A 17,429-nucleotide genomic window follows, 5' to 3' on the forward strand; every position below is an offset into this window, starting at 1 on the left:
ATGTTAGATGCTTGCTTGTTAAGGTGCATCAAGTCAACAAATAACATGTTATACAATGGATTACTTCTTAAGCCATTTAGGCAACACTACCAATCATCATTGTACAAAAATATGAAGAGGTTGATTCTAGAGCTTCCCATTCGTTTTGCTCCATACTAGTAACAATATACTACATGGCAAGATAAAAGGAGAGCTCATGCCACATCTAAGGCGTGTAAAAAGGTGCAATGTTAACTGATCGACTTTTAGTTCTACCTGATATAATTATTGTTTTTGTAGCCAAATTACGACGGGCATTAGCCGACCTGGACCATTTCAATACAAAGAGATACAATGGCAGTACAAGAACATGCACCACCACTAGTATAGGGAAAGCAAAAAAGACAAACAAATATTTAAGACTCCTAGATAACCACTACAAACAAAACCAACATCAAAGGACATGGGAAAACAAGCCTACGACAAGAAATGTCACAAATTTTGCACTGCTGGAGTTGTCCAGAAGGTTTGGTCAGCCGAGCCCATGCCACGACACCTATATATCAACGTTGTACACGACAGGTAATGTGCGGCTGAGGCAATGCCACAACACCTTCATGTTGTCGATGTAGTCAAAAGGCTACACGGAACCGAGACCATCCAGGACTCATGACACCGTTCTGACATTGGAGTGGACGAAAGGCATCCCTTACCTAGATCACATGGCAGAGCGCGTCTTCACAATGCACTCCCTCGTTGCAATGTTGAAAGTTGCAAGTGTAACCAAAGGGCTCAATTCAACCAAGGCCACCTGCAAACGATGGGCATTGATGGGCGAGGCCATGCAAGCACATGACCTACTTCACACACATCTTGTCAAGCATGGCAGGAATTGGCACCCGAAGCAAAAAGAACCAAAGAGCAAACACCACCCCGAACCGCTGCCATGTATCTCGAACCGGCCATCCGCACTCCGGAAGAGATGTCAACAGACAAACAATAATCAGTGGCTCCAAGATGATGCCTCCAATGGGGTATACATTGAAGATGTCGTCATCGTCCGATAGAGAGGAGAATTAATAATACAAATGTTCAAGCAATGGACAGTTAATAAAAATAACTATTCGTGAGTCGGAGCTATAGTCAACATCAGTGCCATTGTTTGACCAAGTGTTTCTTTGATCGTTGGCTCTTCGTGCAGATACAACACCAAACACAACCCTAGTTTTTGTGTGAACTCTTGATAACATGGAGTGTGCAAAAGAGTCAACGGGTGACTATGTATTTCTACACCTCCTACAAATGTGTGTGTGTGTGGGGGGGGGGGCAAAGACTAATTTTTCCCCATAACATGCAAGAGTTGTGTGTGTCGCTTCATTAAGAACAGAAGCAGAGAATAGTACAAGGTCTACTACAAGGTAGAGCAGTGCATGATCACAAAGCTCAACCAACCACACGACGCTACAAAAATATAACACAACTATCCTAAAAAAACATAAACATAACTATTTTTAAAAAACAATAAACATAATAGACTACTCGCGATCATCTACCAATTGACCTACCCTATGTTGTTGTTACCAGGCGGCGCCAAAGCTTCCCTCAACCCACATCAAGGTTGTTTGTCTAAGAAGAAATAACAACCTTTGATATAAGAAACAAGTACAAACCTTGTTGGAGACTTCCAATCACCATCAAGCACATTGCACACATACAATAGTTAATTATTGTCAAGTACCAAGGCCAAGAAAAAAATCATTGTTATTTAAAGGAGGAAAATGTTGTTAGGCATGCCTTTTTTAATTTTTTTGCTCATTTATTTTTTTTGCAGAATTTTCTCTCATTTCTTAGTAGCAAGATAAAAATAATATATTGAATATGGTCCAATAACTAAGTAATAAGTCATTAATGTTACTTCTCACACAAACTTTGGTGTTCTCGAGCATCGGGTGTGGATTTTGTACAAAGGGCACCGACACTTGGTTGTTTCAAGAGAGTATAAAAATTGTACTGAAAAAAATTGTGGTGCAAAAAATTAGATAGCCTCGACTATTACAGGATCTAGCAAAAATACAAGTTTATAACAGATGAGCCATATTATGTATGTTAAGAAAGTGTGGCATACCACTACAGAGGTGAAACAACAATAGCCATACACGGTTGCCACACATGTGGTGAAGTGTAACTTGAAGCAAACATCTTCGGTAGTAATTTGAGCGTGCCAGGAAGAAGACACCTTGTTATCTAGGATCTGAAGATAGCTATAAACGTAGAATTATTATTTGCAGCACACAGGTGCACAAGTTCATATTTTTTAACCAAATTTTATAGATTCACATTGGCGTCCCCACCCACCAAGTCTTTATCCACGGTGAAAGGAGCGGTTTAATTCGCTGCAAGGTGCAAACGAGCTTTTCCAAAGACGGAGTCCTTTCAGAAAGGAGCTATGTGTGCTTATGAGGGCTGTGGCACCCCCAGCTTTAGGAAAATGTATGAAGGGATTATTTTTAGAGGGCTTAGAGATGAGGGGAAAAACTATTTGGCCCCCTCAAGTCTACTAGATTCATACCTTCAATGTAATCTGGAAAGCAGCAACTTCTGTAAATATGGAAGTATTGGAGGTCTGCATACGCCCACTAACCATAAGCCACGTGCCGGTGCCAGTATTCTCCACGCAGCACCATACATATTCCACACAAATGACGCTGATGATCATCACGCAGCTTAAAGCTTTGCATAGTTAATTAGAGCATCTCCAACAGAAGCGTTATATGAGCGCTGCGCGATGTAAAAACTGCTTTTAGCGCGTGCGGACCCGGTTTGAAATCTCCAGCAGCCGCACAAAAAGCGCGCGCGCTATAACTAATGCAGCGCGCGCATCAAAAAGGCATCGCGCACAGCATATTTAGTGCGCCCGGTCGCGCGCGCTGCAAACTCTGGGCTGCTGCAGATGGGACCGTTGGACTCGCGCGCGCAGTATATTTTGCAGCGCTTGTTGGAGCAAACGTCTTCTAGCGCCTAAAAAAAATTACTTACGCGCTGTAAACCTATTTTTTGGGCACCGCGCATTGGGCGGCTGTTGGAGATGCTCTTAAGCACCAGATGCACTGTTACTTTCCTGAAAAAAAAAGAAAAAAAAACGAGAGAGGATGCACTGTTAGTTCAGCTAAGCTCAGGCAGTACGCCGTCACATTCAGAATCTTATACAAACGTTTTCACTGCTCCACGTACGTTGCGCCCATTAGCAATAAAAAGATTCTTGTGCTCCTTTCTAACCTAAAAAATTGGCCGGAGGAATTCCACTCGGCAGCCACTAATTAAATGGATCAGCTGTGCTTGCGTTTTATTTCGAATCGGATCCGCTGTGCTCTTGCAGGCTACACTTCTGGAATATACGATGCCATCTCGTCACCTTGGACCCACGTTACTCAGACGGACTGCCACCCAAATAATGGTGCAAGTTATCCCCCCCTCCCCACCCCTAACCCCTATATATACTGGCCAAGCCTCTCTTCCATTTCAGCTCACACTCGCTTGCTTCACTCCATCTTTGAGTTCTCGATACACGCGACCCTGGCATTGGCACCTTTCACAAAACAAGAAGCTAGCTAGGGAAAGTTGAAACAAGGAACAGTTTGGTCGATCGCCATGGCTTTCTGCGGTGGTTTCATGGACAAGGCCAAGCCTTACATCGCCATGATCTCGCTGCAGTTCGGCTACGCCGGCATGAACGTCCTCACCAAGGTCTCCCTCAACGGCGGGATGAGCCACTACGTGCTCGTCGTGTACCGCCACGCCTTCGCCACACTCGCCATTGCACCCTTCGCTCTCTTCCTCGAAAGGTATAGCTAGCTACTCAATTACTAGTGTACACATGTATTAATATTAGTGGTATTTTTATCTAACTTGTGAAACTTGACATGAAATGGCAGGAAGGTGAGGCCGAAGATGACGTGGTCCATCTTCTTCCAAATCTTCGTCCTTGCGCTGCTCGGGTTAGTGCATGCCTGGCTAGCTACCTGCAAAAATCATCTGATATGCATGTCTGAAATGACACGCCCATCTCACCCTCTTCTTGACCTCTTGCTGCAGACCGGTGATCGACCAGAATTTCTACTACGTGGGCCTGAAGTACACCGGTCCGACGTTCGCCTGCGCGATGAGCAACATCCTGCCGGCGATGACCTTCGTCATGGCGGTGATCTTCAGGTGCAATTTCACTACCAGCTTACTTTGCATGCCGTGCATCATATGCATATACATGCGCACGTGGAACGAGAAACCATTGCTAACATGGATTTTGCATGATGTTCGGTACATAGGATGGAGAAGATAGAGTTGAAGAAGGTGCGGTGCCAGGCCAAGATCTTCGGGACTGTGGTGACGGTGGCCGGCGCGATGCTCATGACGCTCTACAAGGGCCCCCTCATGCACCTGCCATGGACCAACGGCCACGCGCAGCCCAGCGGCGGCGAGGCCTCAGGTGCCGCCGGCGTCGACCCCACCGCGAGGGAGTGGTTCCTGGGCTCCCTCTTCATCATCATCGCCACCCTCGCCTGGGCCTCGCTCTTCATCCTGCAGACCCACACCATCAGGAAGTACACCGCGCAGCTCTCCCTGACCACGCTCATCTGCTTCATCGGCACCATACAGGCCATCGCCGTCACCTTCGTCATGGAGCGCCGCGTCTCCGTCTGGACCATCGGCTTCGACATGAACCTCCTCGCCGCCGCCTACGCGGTACGATCACTTACCACTGTCCTCTTCATCGCCATGACCTCTTCCATTACCAGTTCTTGACCAGTTTTGGTGATATTTTGCAGGGCATCGTGACGTCGAGCATCGCGTACTACGTGCAGGGGTTGGTGATCCAGAAGACGGGGCCGGTGTTCGCGTCGGCGTTCAGCCCGCTGATGATGATCATCGTGGCCGTCATGGGGTCCTTCATCCTGTCCGAGAAGATATACCTCGGGGCCGTGCTGGGCGCCGTGGTGATCGTGGTCGGGCTCTACGCCGTGCTCTGGGGCAAGCACAAGGAGAAGCAGGAGCAGGAGGCGGACGCCAAGGCGGCACTGCCGGTCGCCTCCAAGGGACCAGACGGCGCGAGCGTCCTGCAAGGAGCTGCTACCGCAGCCGGAGATGATGATGGGATGAGGTCGGCCTCCAACGGACGAGGAGCTGGATCAGCTAGTGCAGTTTGATGGACTGGGAACTCAAATAATCTGTGCCCTTGAGGACTTGTCATGAGAAGACGTAGGTCGTCGTCGTCCACGACGCACGCACTACGGCCCCGTCGGAATGGAGGTTTTCTGCTAGGAATCTCGTGCTGTTGTCCGTGAAATTTCTGCTTTCCAAGCACACGACCCACCAGCATTAGCCGCCAGAAGGGCTAGTAGCTCGCATTTTTGTTTTACGATGTGTGATTGATCGATATGCTACACTTAATTGTCACTAGTACTGCTACATCTCTGTCCATCTCGGAGAGTGATGTGATTCGCCTTTCCACTTTACCTGTCTATGATATTAAGTGTATCAATGTTATGAGATTCCAAGCGGCCTTGCTATTTTATTTTTAAGCACTGACCACCGTAGGACAATTGTTCTTTGTTCTACGGTTATTTCCTCATTATCAAAATATATACAAGGTTAATTACAAAACGAGAACAAAGCTAGAAACACTACCCTATAACCTCTTTTGGCGACATCATAGTATTTTTAAAAGATTATTAAGAATCCACTCTTGCAGAATCTGAACCTTGGTATCCTTTATTTGGTTGCACACATTGTTAAGATCTTGTTTCAAAAGGACCCTCCAAGATGCCACACTTGGCTTGATCTTGCTTTAAAAGGACCCTCCAAGATGCCACACTTGGCCTTGTGCCCTTGCTATTTTCTTTTGAGAGAACCACACATTATATTAAGTTGTAGCATGCTAATACAAGATCGTGAATGAAAGGGGGCCTCTCGCTGGAACCAACAAGCGATGCTGCAAGCCGTATGAGCATATTTAGTTGGACAATTAATGAAACCTATTCTGGGATCTAGCAATGTAGGCGGAGCAAACTCCTGCTCAGCCTTAAGCCTCTTTATCTCATTGATCAGATGACCATACTGAGATGAGATGATGTTGTCAGATAGAGCAGGTAAGACTCCAAATGTTATGAGAATCCAAGCGGCATGTAACCCCGGGACCGAGATGGGATGATGTTGGATTGAGATCAGACGGTTCAGACAGAATCGAGTGAAACTATTATTTTTCCCGCCTGATCTATAGACTGTCCCAACAATATTGTATACCATATCTCAACAGATTGGCGTAATTTTTCTACCGCGTGTACAACCCTATAAGTGTTTCTCCAAAAGAAAACTACAAGATCAGACTCCCAAATGTTGTAACTGACAGACACGAGTTGGTGGTTTCCTTGCGGCAACCAAGTAAATGGCCTGCAGCTGGATAGGCATGAATCAAGTTGCACGTTGTGGCAGGCTCCTGAGTGCTATGGTTACGCAAGTACACACTACAAAAGCACAGTCGTCACGAAAGATTCATTTGGAAAGTTCCTTTGGTGAACATACTGCCTGTGCAACAAAATGCAGGGGTATGCCGTCACCCAAGAATGTTGTGTCTGGTGCGTGGAGTTGGATTCAGACTCCACTGAGATGACACTTGACACTTGTTGCTTTCTGGTAACTTGAGCTATCACTTTGGTAACTATGCAGAGAACCGTAGATGCATAAGTGCTTCTAGTTAAGGGTAGATAAGGAAAGATCGGCATGAAAGGACCTTGGGTGCACCTCAATTTTGTTCAAGCGCGCATAGCTAGTTCCAACCGTGGTTGGTTTGCTCAAAAGAAGGAGAGAAAGGATAGTATATGCTACGGCCAGACTCTTGATTTATGGTGGTGTACCCTTCTACTAGGTGTTACTGATAAAAGTCTCAAGGCTTATCTTCATGGGTTACTGATCAAAGTCTCAAGGTTTATCTTCATGAGAAATTTTATGATGCTCACACCTACAAGAAATATATGTAGTGGTCATTACAGCGTTAAGGTCTCTTTCAATTCATTGGTGCTTAGGCGAGGTGTTAACTGCATTAAAAGGCTTAGCAAGCACATATGCATTGGGAGGTTAGTGTTAAAAAAACTAACCTCCCAATGTATATATGCTTAGCTTTTGTAGCTAAGTTTTTCTCATTTAATTATTTGAAAACTAATTTCCTTCATGTATTGGTTGGTAGGCATTTTGTATAGGTCCATACGCTTAGCATCGTTTCTTCATGGGTCACGAGTAGTAACGAGACAAAAAAATGAATGGATATTAATTACATCCTCCCTTCTGGTTTAGATGGCCTCTGACACTTGTTGCTTTCTGGTAACTTGAGATGTCACTTGGGTAACTATGCAGAGAACCGTAGATGTATAGTGTTTCTAGTTAAGGGTAGATAAGAAAAGATCGGCGTGAAAGGACCTTGGGTGCACTCCAAACTTGTTCAGGCCCGCCAAGCTAGTTCCTACCGTGGTTGGTTTGCTCAAAAGAAAGGAGAGAAAGGATAGTACTCTTGATTTATGGTGGTGTGCCCTTCTAGGGGTTACTGGTAAAAGTCTCAAGGCTTATCTTCATGGGTTCTGATCAAAGTCTCAAGGTTTATCTTCATGGGTTCTGATCAAAGTCTCAAGGTTTATCTTCATGAGAAATTTTATGATGCTCCCGCTTACAAGAAATATATTTACTGGTTGTCATCATAGTAGCGTTAAGGCCTCTTTCAATGTGTTGGTGCTTAGGTGAGGTGAGTGCATTAAAAGTCTTTGGTCATTTAGTGGTCACATATGATGCATTGTAATTAATGCATTGGTAAACATAATTTTTTTTAGAGGAAACGAGCAGACTAACTCCTTATGCAAGTACAAAATTTGTTCCACGGCTCACATTGGATCAGCAATATTAACAGCTCATATTCACTTAGCACATCTTAAAAAGTAAAGAAAATAAAATGAGCAGGAAATAGAGAGGTTATGTTGCATATTATTAAACTCGTGCATAGTGATCCAAGTTATGTTGCGCATTAAACTCGTACTTCAACCATCCCTTCTTTTTTTCATGAAAGTACTCGTCTCACTCTCTGAATTCTAAGACATGGAGGAATTTTGTGCCCCCATTTGTATGACTTTTATAATAAGATATTATCAAAAATCAGAGGAATTTAGAAAAGTGAAGAATTGAAAATAAAATAAAAACAGGCAAAAGTAGAAAAATAGATATACTGGAGAAGTCACTACACAATTTATAGATTTTCTATTTATAAATATTAAAATGAAATGAAATAAAGCATTGAAGTATTACAGGAAAACCAAATACACAGTTTGATAGAACTTCTAAATAATTTTAAATCCATAAAAATAATTATTTTCTTTTCTCATAATGTTTTTGATTTTTCTAACATTTTTTTCAACAAGTTCCTTTTTTTCTCCGGCAAAAATTACTGCATTTTATTTTAATGCAAGTTCAAAATCTCTTTTTTTTCCTTTTGTTTCCACTAGATAACTGCATGTGCAAAACTATCACCTTATCATTTGTCACAACATTTTGACTAGATCTGGCACCAATTTTTCTAGTACTAGATGTAAAAGATCAAATTTAACTTGGCTGGTTTGATATTGAATTATGTGTGTGCGCAAATAATTGATGGTGAAATTAAGGGACAGCCTGAACTTAATAGCTAGCAATAGTTGTTTTTTACTACAAAACAGCAGCAGTGAACAATTTATCGCCAAATGATGATTTGGATTGGATTGAATCCAACCAGTAGAGTATGTATAAGAAGCATTAAGCAAACATGCTAGAGCCCAGGGAAGGGGTAAGATGAGAGAAGAAAATCAGTGAATTAAAATCAAGTCATGTCTAATTAGATTAAACAAGAGCTGGCAAGAAATGTGAGCATATTTTTTCTTTTGAAATGGAGGCAAAAGATTTGCCTCAGCGATTAATTAAGCTGAAGAGAATTGCATAGTTAATTGATGGAAAACCGGGCAAAAACCTGATAAAAACCCAACCACATGTTGACTACTCACTAAGCATGCAACCTCATAAGCGCACGATCAGCCCAACAGTCATACCTTACACGCAACGATCACCAACTCCCACACTGGTACATCGCAAAGAAATCCCCAACGAGAGTACCTCGGCCTAAGATCATGGGCACCACCAAAGCCACGAAAAACAAGCCAGGCCATAAGGAAAACCCAAAAGACTCGTGACAATCCATCAAAAAGTTGCGGACGCCTTTCCTATGTTGCAATTCTTCTTTCTTTTACTCCTGAGAGCCTCCTCCACAATCGTCTTACCAGACCCAGTGCGAGCAAGCTGTGAAGCTCTATCTCGAAGAGAATCTTAGATTTTGCATTCAAATGTGAGCATCTTGCATTCCTGTTAATTGGCTTATGAAATGAATTTAGGAGCTCCCATTACGGGTGACCTGACGAAGCAACTATGATCAGGGCTCCTTTGATTCAAGGGAATTTCACACAAATTTTAGAGGATCTAAATTCTTATGAATTTTATTGCGTTGGTTGTTTGCTTCACAGGATTCCATGTGAATATTTCTTGTTATTTATTTATACTCTATTCTATCGAAAAATTTCACCCACTAAAACCTATTAGTAGAACGTGTTTGTTATTTCTTTCCTACCAAACACCATTCCATCTAAATTTCAGTAAATTTGTAATCTATAATATTCAAGAGGAAATGGCATTCCAGTCTTGCATTTTTCTTCTATTTCCGCATTTTAAGAATCCTACAAATCAAGAAACTTCTTATGGGGTACCACTATCCACTAGTTGGAATTTTAAAACAAGAGGAAAATAAAAAATATTGTGCATGTGGCGCTCTGGCAATTCTCCACCTGTCGTGTTGTAGTAGACAGACTTTCCGTTTGTCTACTAGAATAAGGTTTGCCCAGCTCCAGCGAGGGAGGGACGATGACGGTGGCACGTCTTTGGTTTGGTCCAGTGTTTGTACTCGTCGCTAGGTGGTCCATGGATCTGGATATAATTTTTACTATTTCTAGTGTTTGTTGTACTGTCATGATTAAAGATGAATAGATTAATTAGAAGTTTTCTCGCAAAAGAAGTTTGCCTGGCTCCGGTGAGGGACAGGTAATGACGGCGGTCCGTCTTTGGCTCGCTCCAATGCTTATAGTCATGGCTTTCAGTGCTTATAGTCGTTAGGTGATTTATGGACCTAGATATGATTTTTATTTGGGTATGGTTAGGTCTCAGTCGACTCAGACTTAACCATGTCTCGGTCAAGTGATCTCTACTCTTATAAAAAAACAGAGTTGGTGATGATGGTGTGCCTGCCATTCTGCAATATAGGCCGTCTGATTTATATTTGACGGATAGGAAGGAAATTATGGCAATTTTGCTAAAAAATACCCACACCCCTCTCCACATTTGCAAATAAGGCCTTCCCTCGTCCATCCTTTTCTCTCACAAGATAAACTACTTGTATAAATGCATCTTGATGTTCCGTGCAACTCATGGGCATCTTGCTAGTATAGTATATAAAAAAAGGAAAAGAATTTTCTATATGAATCTCTATGCAAGATCAAAAGCAAATAACATCGACTGAGACATAATTAAGTCTCAGTCGACTGAGACTTAGCAAAGTTATTTTTACTTCTATTCTTTGTATTGCCATGCCAATTGATGAATAAATCAGAAGTTTTCAGGAGGATAAAAAAAAGTCACCCACCAGAGATCCACACACGATTAGTACATGCACGTAGAGCATATATAGCTTTTCACATGGCCGGCCTAACCAATCTGCAAAAGCTAGCTCGCCGACGCGGAAAAACGTCGCCCAGTTCACGCGCGCGCGGCGCCGGAACAAACTAATGAGCTAGCCCGCACCCCATTATCGACCGATCGTGCTACGCTACGGGAAAGAAGCTCCGACGCTTTCGCTACGGGGCAAGTCGCCATTGCTGGCCTGCTCTAGACGACGGCAAGTTGCTGCTTATTCTCTCTCTCTCCGTCCCTCCTTACTCGGACAGCACCGAGGGCCACTGAGCCACTCAGCTGCACGCACCATCCACGGCGTGCATAAAAATAAGCGGGCGAGTGCGGGAATGAGATGCCGGTACGACAATGCAAGCCGGAGCCGGATCGATCTGCTATCGGCTTTCGCCGATACGTCGGAGAGAGAGAGAGTTGGGGGGTTCGCAACTTTGCCATTGACGTCGGCGGAGGCCAATGGCGGCGACAGAACATGCGGTGACCTAGCTAGATGGAGCGTGCATGATGATTACTTATTGGGCATGGAATCTGTAAAGGGTAACGGATGGTGATGTCAACCGAGATAAGGGCCTGCTGCTGCATGTATGATTGATCGATTCCGTTGCATCTCGAAATGTCTGATTCCATGACACGTTCTCAATTGTATCGGACTCAAACGCCATGAGTTGATCTCGGTAGATCTAGAAGCTTCAGAGTGGCCGCTTTTTGGACGTAAGTCGATCCATAGCCGAAAGGATGTGAATCCTTATTGATTCTTGCCTCTTCATGTGCTCTTATATAGTCTTTTTTTAGCTTTATTAAAATTTAAATAATGTTTACATCGTCTACGAGTTTACTGACAATAAAGTCAGGGGGCTCGCCCAACCAATTAAATGAAGTCTTATTACAGTAACTAAAATGAGCTAGCATATGAGCCACTTGATTACAAGATCTATAACAATGCTTATAAACGACCTTCTCTATTGAAGTACTAGTGTCCAAACATCACAATAATTGATTACTTGCAAAGAATCCGATTCAGCTTCTACCCGGTTACACCCGAAGGAGTTAGCAAAAATCAGCCCGTCTCGCATGGCCAACGCTTCTGTTGTTATTGCATTCACCGCAACAGGTATAAACTTGCATTGGGCTCCCAAAAAATTACCTTTGTCATCACGCAGGATAGCCGCCGTAGCACCTACCCCTTCGTCCGAGTAGTACGCCACATCAACATTTAACTTAATGAACCGAGGGTCCGGCTTACACCACTTTGCTTCAGGGGAAATTCTCACCAGCGATGTAGCCCTCTGATGGTTGCTTGAGATTGATAACACAGAGAGTGCCCACCTCCAAGGGGGAGGAATTGATTCATTGTGCGTCACTTTTCTACAGATCCACCAAAGGTACCAGCCCCCAACGGCTATTACTTGTTTGAAGTTAATTATTGGGTGCATCTCAAGCTGCTGGTCCGGCAATGATAAGATAAATTCCAAGATCGCAGACCCCGATCTATCAACCTGGATCGCTTGGTCGATGATATTTGTGATGCCCAGCTTCGTCCACAAGTGTCGTGCATTCGAGCATAAAAACATTAAGTGACGGATATCCTCGGCCCCTTGATGACAGATAGGACAAGCACCATTGGAACCAATGTGCCTGTTAGTAAGTATAGCTCTTAGCGGGATAACTCCTCGCAGTGCTCGCCAACAAAAAATCTGTTCAACGACTTTTTTTTGTTAAACTATTTTTTTATGATTTTAGTGCGTGACAACCTTTAACACATAGGTTTCCTTTTTTGTGGGGAATAAATAAGTTTTATTCCAAAGAAATAGGGTTATAGTCAGCTAAATGAAGTCTTATCTCCAGTCTCTATGTTATCAAAGAAATAGGGTCATGGTAGCTCTGAGATACAACTTGGAATCTGATGCAACCAGCAGCCTGTGCTATCTCCAGTTCTACCATGATTAGCCAGGCAATGGGCAACCCTATTGTGACTATGCTCAATCTTCATAGGAATAAACTCACAACTTTTAAGAGGGACTAATTTGTTTGTGTTGCTTTCTTACACCCCAACTCCATAAGAGCAAAATTCTTATTGGGTACCAAAGATGATTGCTGTGTTTTTTTCCTTGTCACATGGCTTAAAAAGTCATGGCAATTTTTGGTGAATAAAATTATGACATCTCAGTCTTGAACTTTTAAACCCTGTGTTTCAAAGAAGTGATCATGACATCTCAATACAACATTTTTTAAACCTTGTGTTTCAAAGAAGAGCTACTTCAGTTAAAAAATGTGCTACTTACATCTTTGCTACTGGGCTTTGGGTGGCGCTATTCTGTTACACATGGTAGACTAGTCTGTGTATTACTCCCTCCATCCCAAAATAAGTGTCTCGACAAGTCGAGACATATGTATTACTGGGCTCTAAGTACAAAATAAATAATATGTTGTTTTTAAGGAAAAAATAGAATTCTAGAGCGATATTTTATACCGATATTGCAAACCCCTGCTAGCCCACTCCATTACACGCGGTGTAGAGCAAAGGTACCGCTCACTCCGAGCTTCCGAGGAACTGGAAACCAGCAGGAGGGAGCTCCTATGTGCCGCGCTTTGCGTCAAATAGACGCGCCCAAGTGGAGCAGCGAGCGCCGAGCCGCGCTGTATCAAGATAACTACTATAGCGGTTCAACTATAGTAGTAACCGAAGAACTGTAGCGGCCGCTGCTGTAGCGACACGATTAACAGTAGCGCCTTGGTTCCCAGTAACGAGATGGACACTGTAGCTCCTTTTTGCCTTCTACTTTTTTCAAACATTTTTCTAAAAACTCATTTCTTTTCAAAACCTAGAACATTTTTAGAAAATGCAATTTTCTTTGAATATGTGAACAATATTCGAGAACCTGAATTTTTAAAAATATCCAACAATTTTTTAAAAACACAATCATTTTTGGAAATTCTTGAAAAAAATTGAAAATTTTATGAATTAGTGAACAAAAAAATGAAAAAAGGATTTTTTGGGTTTTATCATTTATGCCACTGCTTGTGTCTCACTACTCAGTTTTGCCACCAGAAATTTTAACTGCTCAAAAATGTCATCACATTGTTAGGCGCATGCTCAAAAAATGCCACTGGACACCATTATTTCAGCTCCAACCTCATTTGCCATGTTATAATGACCAAAATAACTATATACCAACATGTCGGCTCTCTCTCTCTCTCTATCTCACTATAAGAAAGTGTGGGTCTCACTTGATCCCAGTAACGTTCTTATTTTCCTCTAAAATTATTTGCTTACTTACTCATGATAAGTGGGGTACACACTTATCATTGTGATATAGAGAGAGCTGACATGTGGGTATAGGGGCATTTTCGTCATATAACATGGTCAACTAGTTTGACCTAACAATAATGATGTCTAGTGGCATTTTGAGGAAGCATCTAATGGAATGACGGCATTTTTGAGATATCTAATGGCTTTTTTGAGCAAGCATATCAAGGAACGATGGCATTTTTGAGCAGTTGTAACTTCTAATGACAAAACTGAGTAGTGGGACACAACTAGTGGCATAAAAATCATTTTTTCTAAAATTCCCAAATAAATGTTGAAAGAGATTTTTTTTAATTTGTGTACAAATTTTGAAAGTTTTTCAAATTCTGAACATAGTTTGAAAACCAAAACATTTTTTGAAATTCCATAAAAATGAAACCGAGACATGTTTTTGAATTTTTTTAATAAATTATGAAAAAGGGGACATTTTAAAATTTCACACAGATATTTGAAAGCATGAACTGTTTTTTTGGAAATCCCAAATAATTTTAAAACATGGACATTTTTCATAAATTTCGAAAAAAAGTTTAGATAAAAAAAGAATGGAACCAATCCATAATAAGTTTTTTTTAGACATCCCAATCCATAATAAGTGTGGTTTCACATTTTTGAACTAAGCCCAATTCAGAACTCTGACAGTTATTTTGGATCAGAGGGAGTAGAAAGTTCCTAAAAGCAGGAAAATTAGAATAACATAAACCTGACTGGATGGGTTGGACTCGCTTGGTCCATTGGTCGGCTTTGTGCGAAATGACGACAGCACAAAGCATTGAGTGTCACATAGAAAAAGGAAATTGGCATTTCCAATTTGCCCGCCCCCCCCCCCCCCCCCCCCCCCCCCCCGGCGCCCCATTACACCCTTTTCTCTGGTAAAAAGGCTATAAATGTGTGCACGGCAGACTCAAAACTCGCAACTTCAACGTTAAGTACAACTCGCACTAACCACCCAGCCACTCCACATGTTGTGATAACGTACTTCCTTTTCTTTTCTTTTATACTTTCTTCTGTTAGTGAAAGCTCCCAGATTTTGGAACCTTCCAGAAGCTTCTAACCAGGTTTTTTTGTACTTTTTTCGTTGTGGTTTTCCTTTGGACCGGTTTTTGTTTGGTTTTTTCCTTTTTCTTGAATGTAAACATTTTTTACCAAAATTCGCAAACCTTTTAAAATTTGATGAACCTTCTTCAGATTCAATGAACTTTTTTTCCCAAAGTTAGTGAACTTTTTTAAAGTTTAATATTTTTTCCAAATTCAATAAACTATTCTCATATTTAATGAAATTTTCAAATTCGTTGACTTTTTCCAATCAATGAATTTTTCTAAATTTATTTGTTTAAATTAGTGAACATTTTTAAGCTTGTGAATTTTCTTTCAAATTCCATGAAAATTTTGAATTCACTTTTTTTCACTTTTTGCGTTTTCTTTTTTGAATTGTTTTTCGTTTTTTTTACAGAAGTTAACAACTGACCGGTCAACTGGGTTTCCCACGCTCGGCTCTATGTGTAGGCCGGCCCATGAAGAGCTGTGCGTGGGCGCCGGCCTATGGAGGTGACAAGGAGGTCCATAGGAAATTCGCGCGGAGGAGATATATCACGCCTATTGCGAGACGGTAGTCTCACTCACAGTACACGCTGGGTAGGAAGCTTCCGGCGCAATATGGGTTCCTGTGGAGCGAGTTTCAGGAAGCTTCAATAATTGGTTCAGGCCGGTTTTGGACCTTTGGCATGTTTTTTCTCTTTTTCCATGTGTTTCCTGTATCAGGTTTCATCGGTTTTTCTTCCGGCTCTTGGTTTTATATGTTTCTTTACGAGTTTTTCTTTGTTCTTTTTTTGATACATGTCTATTTTTCCAATACACTTTGTACATATATACATCTCGAATATTTTTAGATGGTGAACATTTTTCAAATATATGATGAACATTTTCCAAATACATATTTTGAATAACTTTCCGAATATGTGTTAACTACTACATATAAAACATTTTTAAAATGCTACAAAATAATAATATATCCAAACTTTTTTTAGTTTATAAAAAAATGCAAATGTCACAAACAAATATTTGAAGCGTGTAACATTTACTTAAATGTCACATAAATTTTAAAATGGTATAAAACATTTTTTTAATATGTGAACATTTCTTTGCAATGTATATATATTTTCCTTAAATGCCTCTAACAATTTTTCTAAATGCTTGAATATTTTGAGAATGTCATAAACGTTTTTACTGAATGCTATCAATGTTTTTGAAGTTGTGCGAACAAAACATTTACACAGTCTTACAAAAAAGTTAATGTGTGGTAAACAATTAAATACTAGTAATTGGCATGTGCTTTGCACGTTCATAGCATGCATGTCGACGATTCATGTTGACTTCTTCAATTTTTAAATAGCTATAACTCATTATTTATTTTTCCTAGTCATGCAACCATTTATGCTTTCCATTAGCTATAACTCTTTTTCGGGATGTTGCTTTCCATTAGCTTTAGATGTTTTTTAGCAACTACTCCCTCCATCCGAAAAAGCTTGTCCCTCAAATAGATGTATCTAGCACCAAGTTAGTGCTAGATACATCCATTTGAGAAATAAGGTTGGGACAAGTTTTTTCAGACGAAGCGAGTATTTATGTTTTTTTAGCAAGGTTTTGGCATCAGCGCGTCGGACATCATCTTATTTCGTAAAATATAATATGCTTGATAAACGTGTAGCACTTGATTATAATTATCTTTTTTGCTTATATACAATTTCTTATATCGCATTTTCCCTTTCTTTGAGTGTATATTGTGGAAACTATTATGTCGGTGCGGATCTTTGGAACATGGCGGCCAATGCACCCGAATTGGAAAATCAATTAAAAAAATAAAGATTCAAAACTTTCTGAAACTTATTTAACTAACATGACCTAGCATAATACTCATGTAGAAAGTTTCACGGGGAAATGACTGTCGCGGTATCCTCAGCAATAAAAAACCACAAGTCCAAAAAATATGAATAGTAACTCTTATATAGTACGTATCAGTTTTGTTTTTTGGGAGATTTACATTTTTCCCCCTAACTTTGTCCGGACCTCATTTTTATAAGATGAGGTCGGGACAAAGTTAAGGGGGGAAATGGAATTGGCCCTTGTTTTTTCCCCTGTCCAGGACACCACGCTTACACGTGCAATGCACATCTTGCATTTATTTTTGAGAAACTTGCCCAATGTAAGTATTCTTTTTTTAGGCTATTTAGCAAGTATTGCCAAGGTAGAGTATGGAAGCCCAGCCTCATGACACGGAGAAGAATTTGCAAATTCTGCCTTGGGCTTAGCACGTCCTCCAATCTGCAACATGGACCAAGATGTATCACGTATT

At 41.3% G+C, this 17,429-nt stretch overlaps 1 protein-coding gene across 1 annotated transcript; it reads left to right on the top strand.

The window, feature by feature from the left end:
* The first annotated feature begins 3,513 nt into the window (after window positions 1-3,513).
* Window positions 3,514-5,531, top strand: LOC125536654 (WAT1-related protein At5g07050-like). Its single transcript, XM_048699904.2, has 5 exons — window positions 3,514-3,821; window positions 3,912-3,974; window positions 4,072-4,188; window positions 4,302-4,719; window positions 4,803-5,531. The coding sequence occupies exons 1-5, from the start codon at window positions 3,628-3,630 to the stop codon at window positions 5,178-5,180; spliced, it is 1,170 nt and encodes a 389-aa protein (XP_048555861.2). The 5' UTR covers window positions 3,514-3,627; the 3' UTR covers window positions 5,181-5,531.
* Window positions 5,532-17,429: the final 11,898 nt, after the last annotated feature.

Source organism: Triticum urartu, chromosome 1A (assembly GCF_056163025.1).
Source record: "Triticum urartu cultivar PI428250 chromosome 1A, HENAU_Tu73, whole genome shotgun sequence".
Classification (NCBI taxonomy): Eukaryota; Viridiplantae; Streptophyta; class Magnoliopsida; order Poales; family Poaceae; genus Triticum; species Triticum urartu.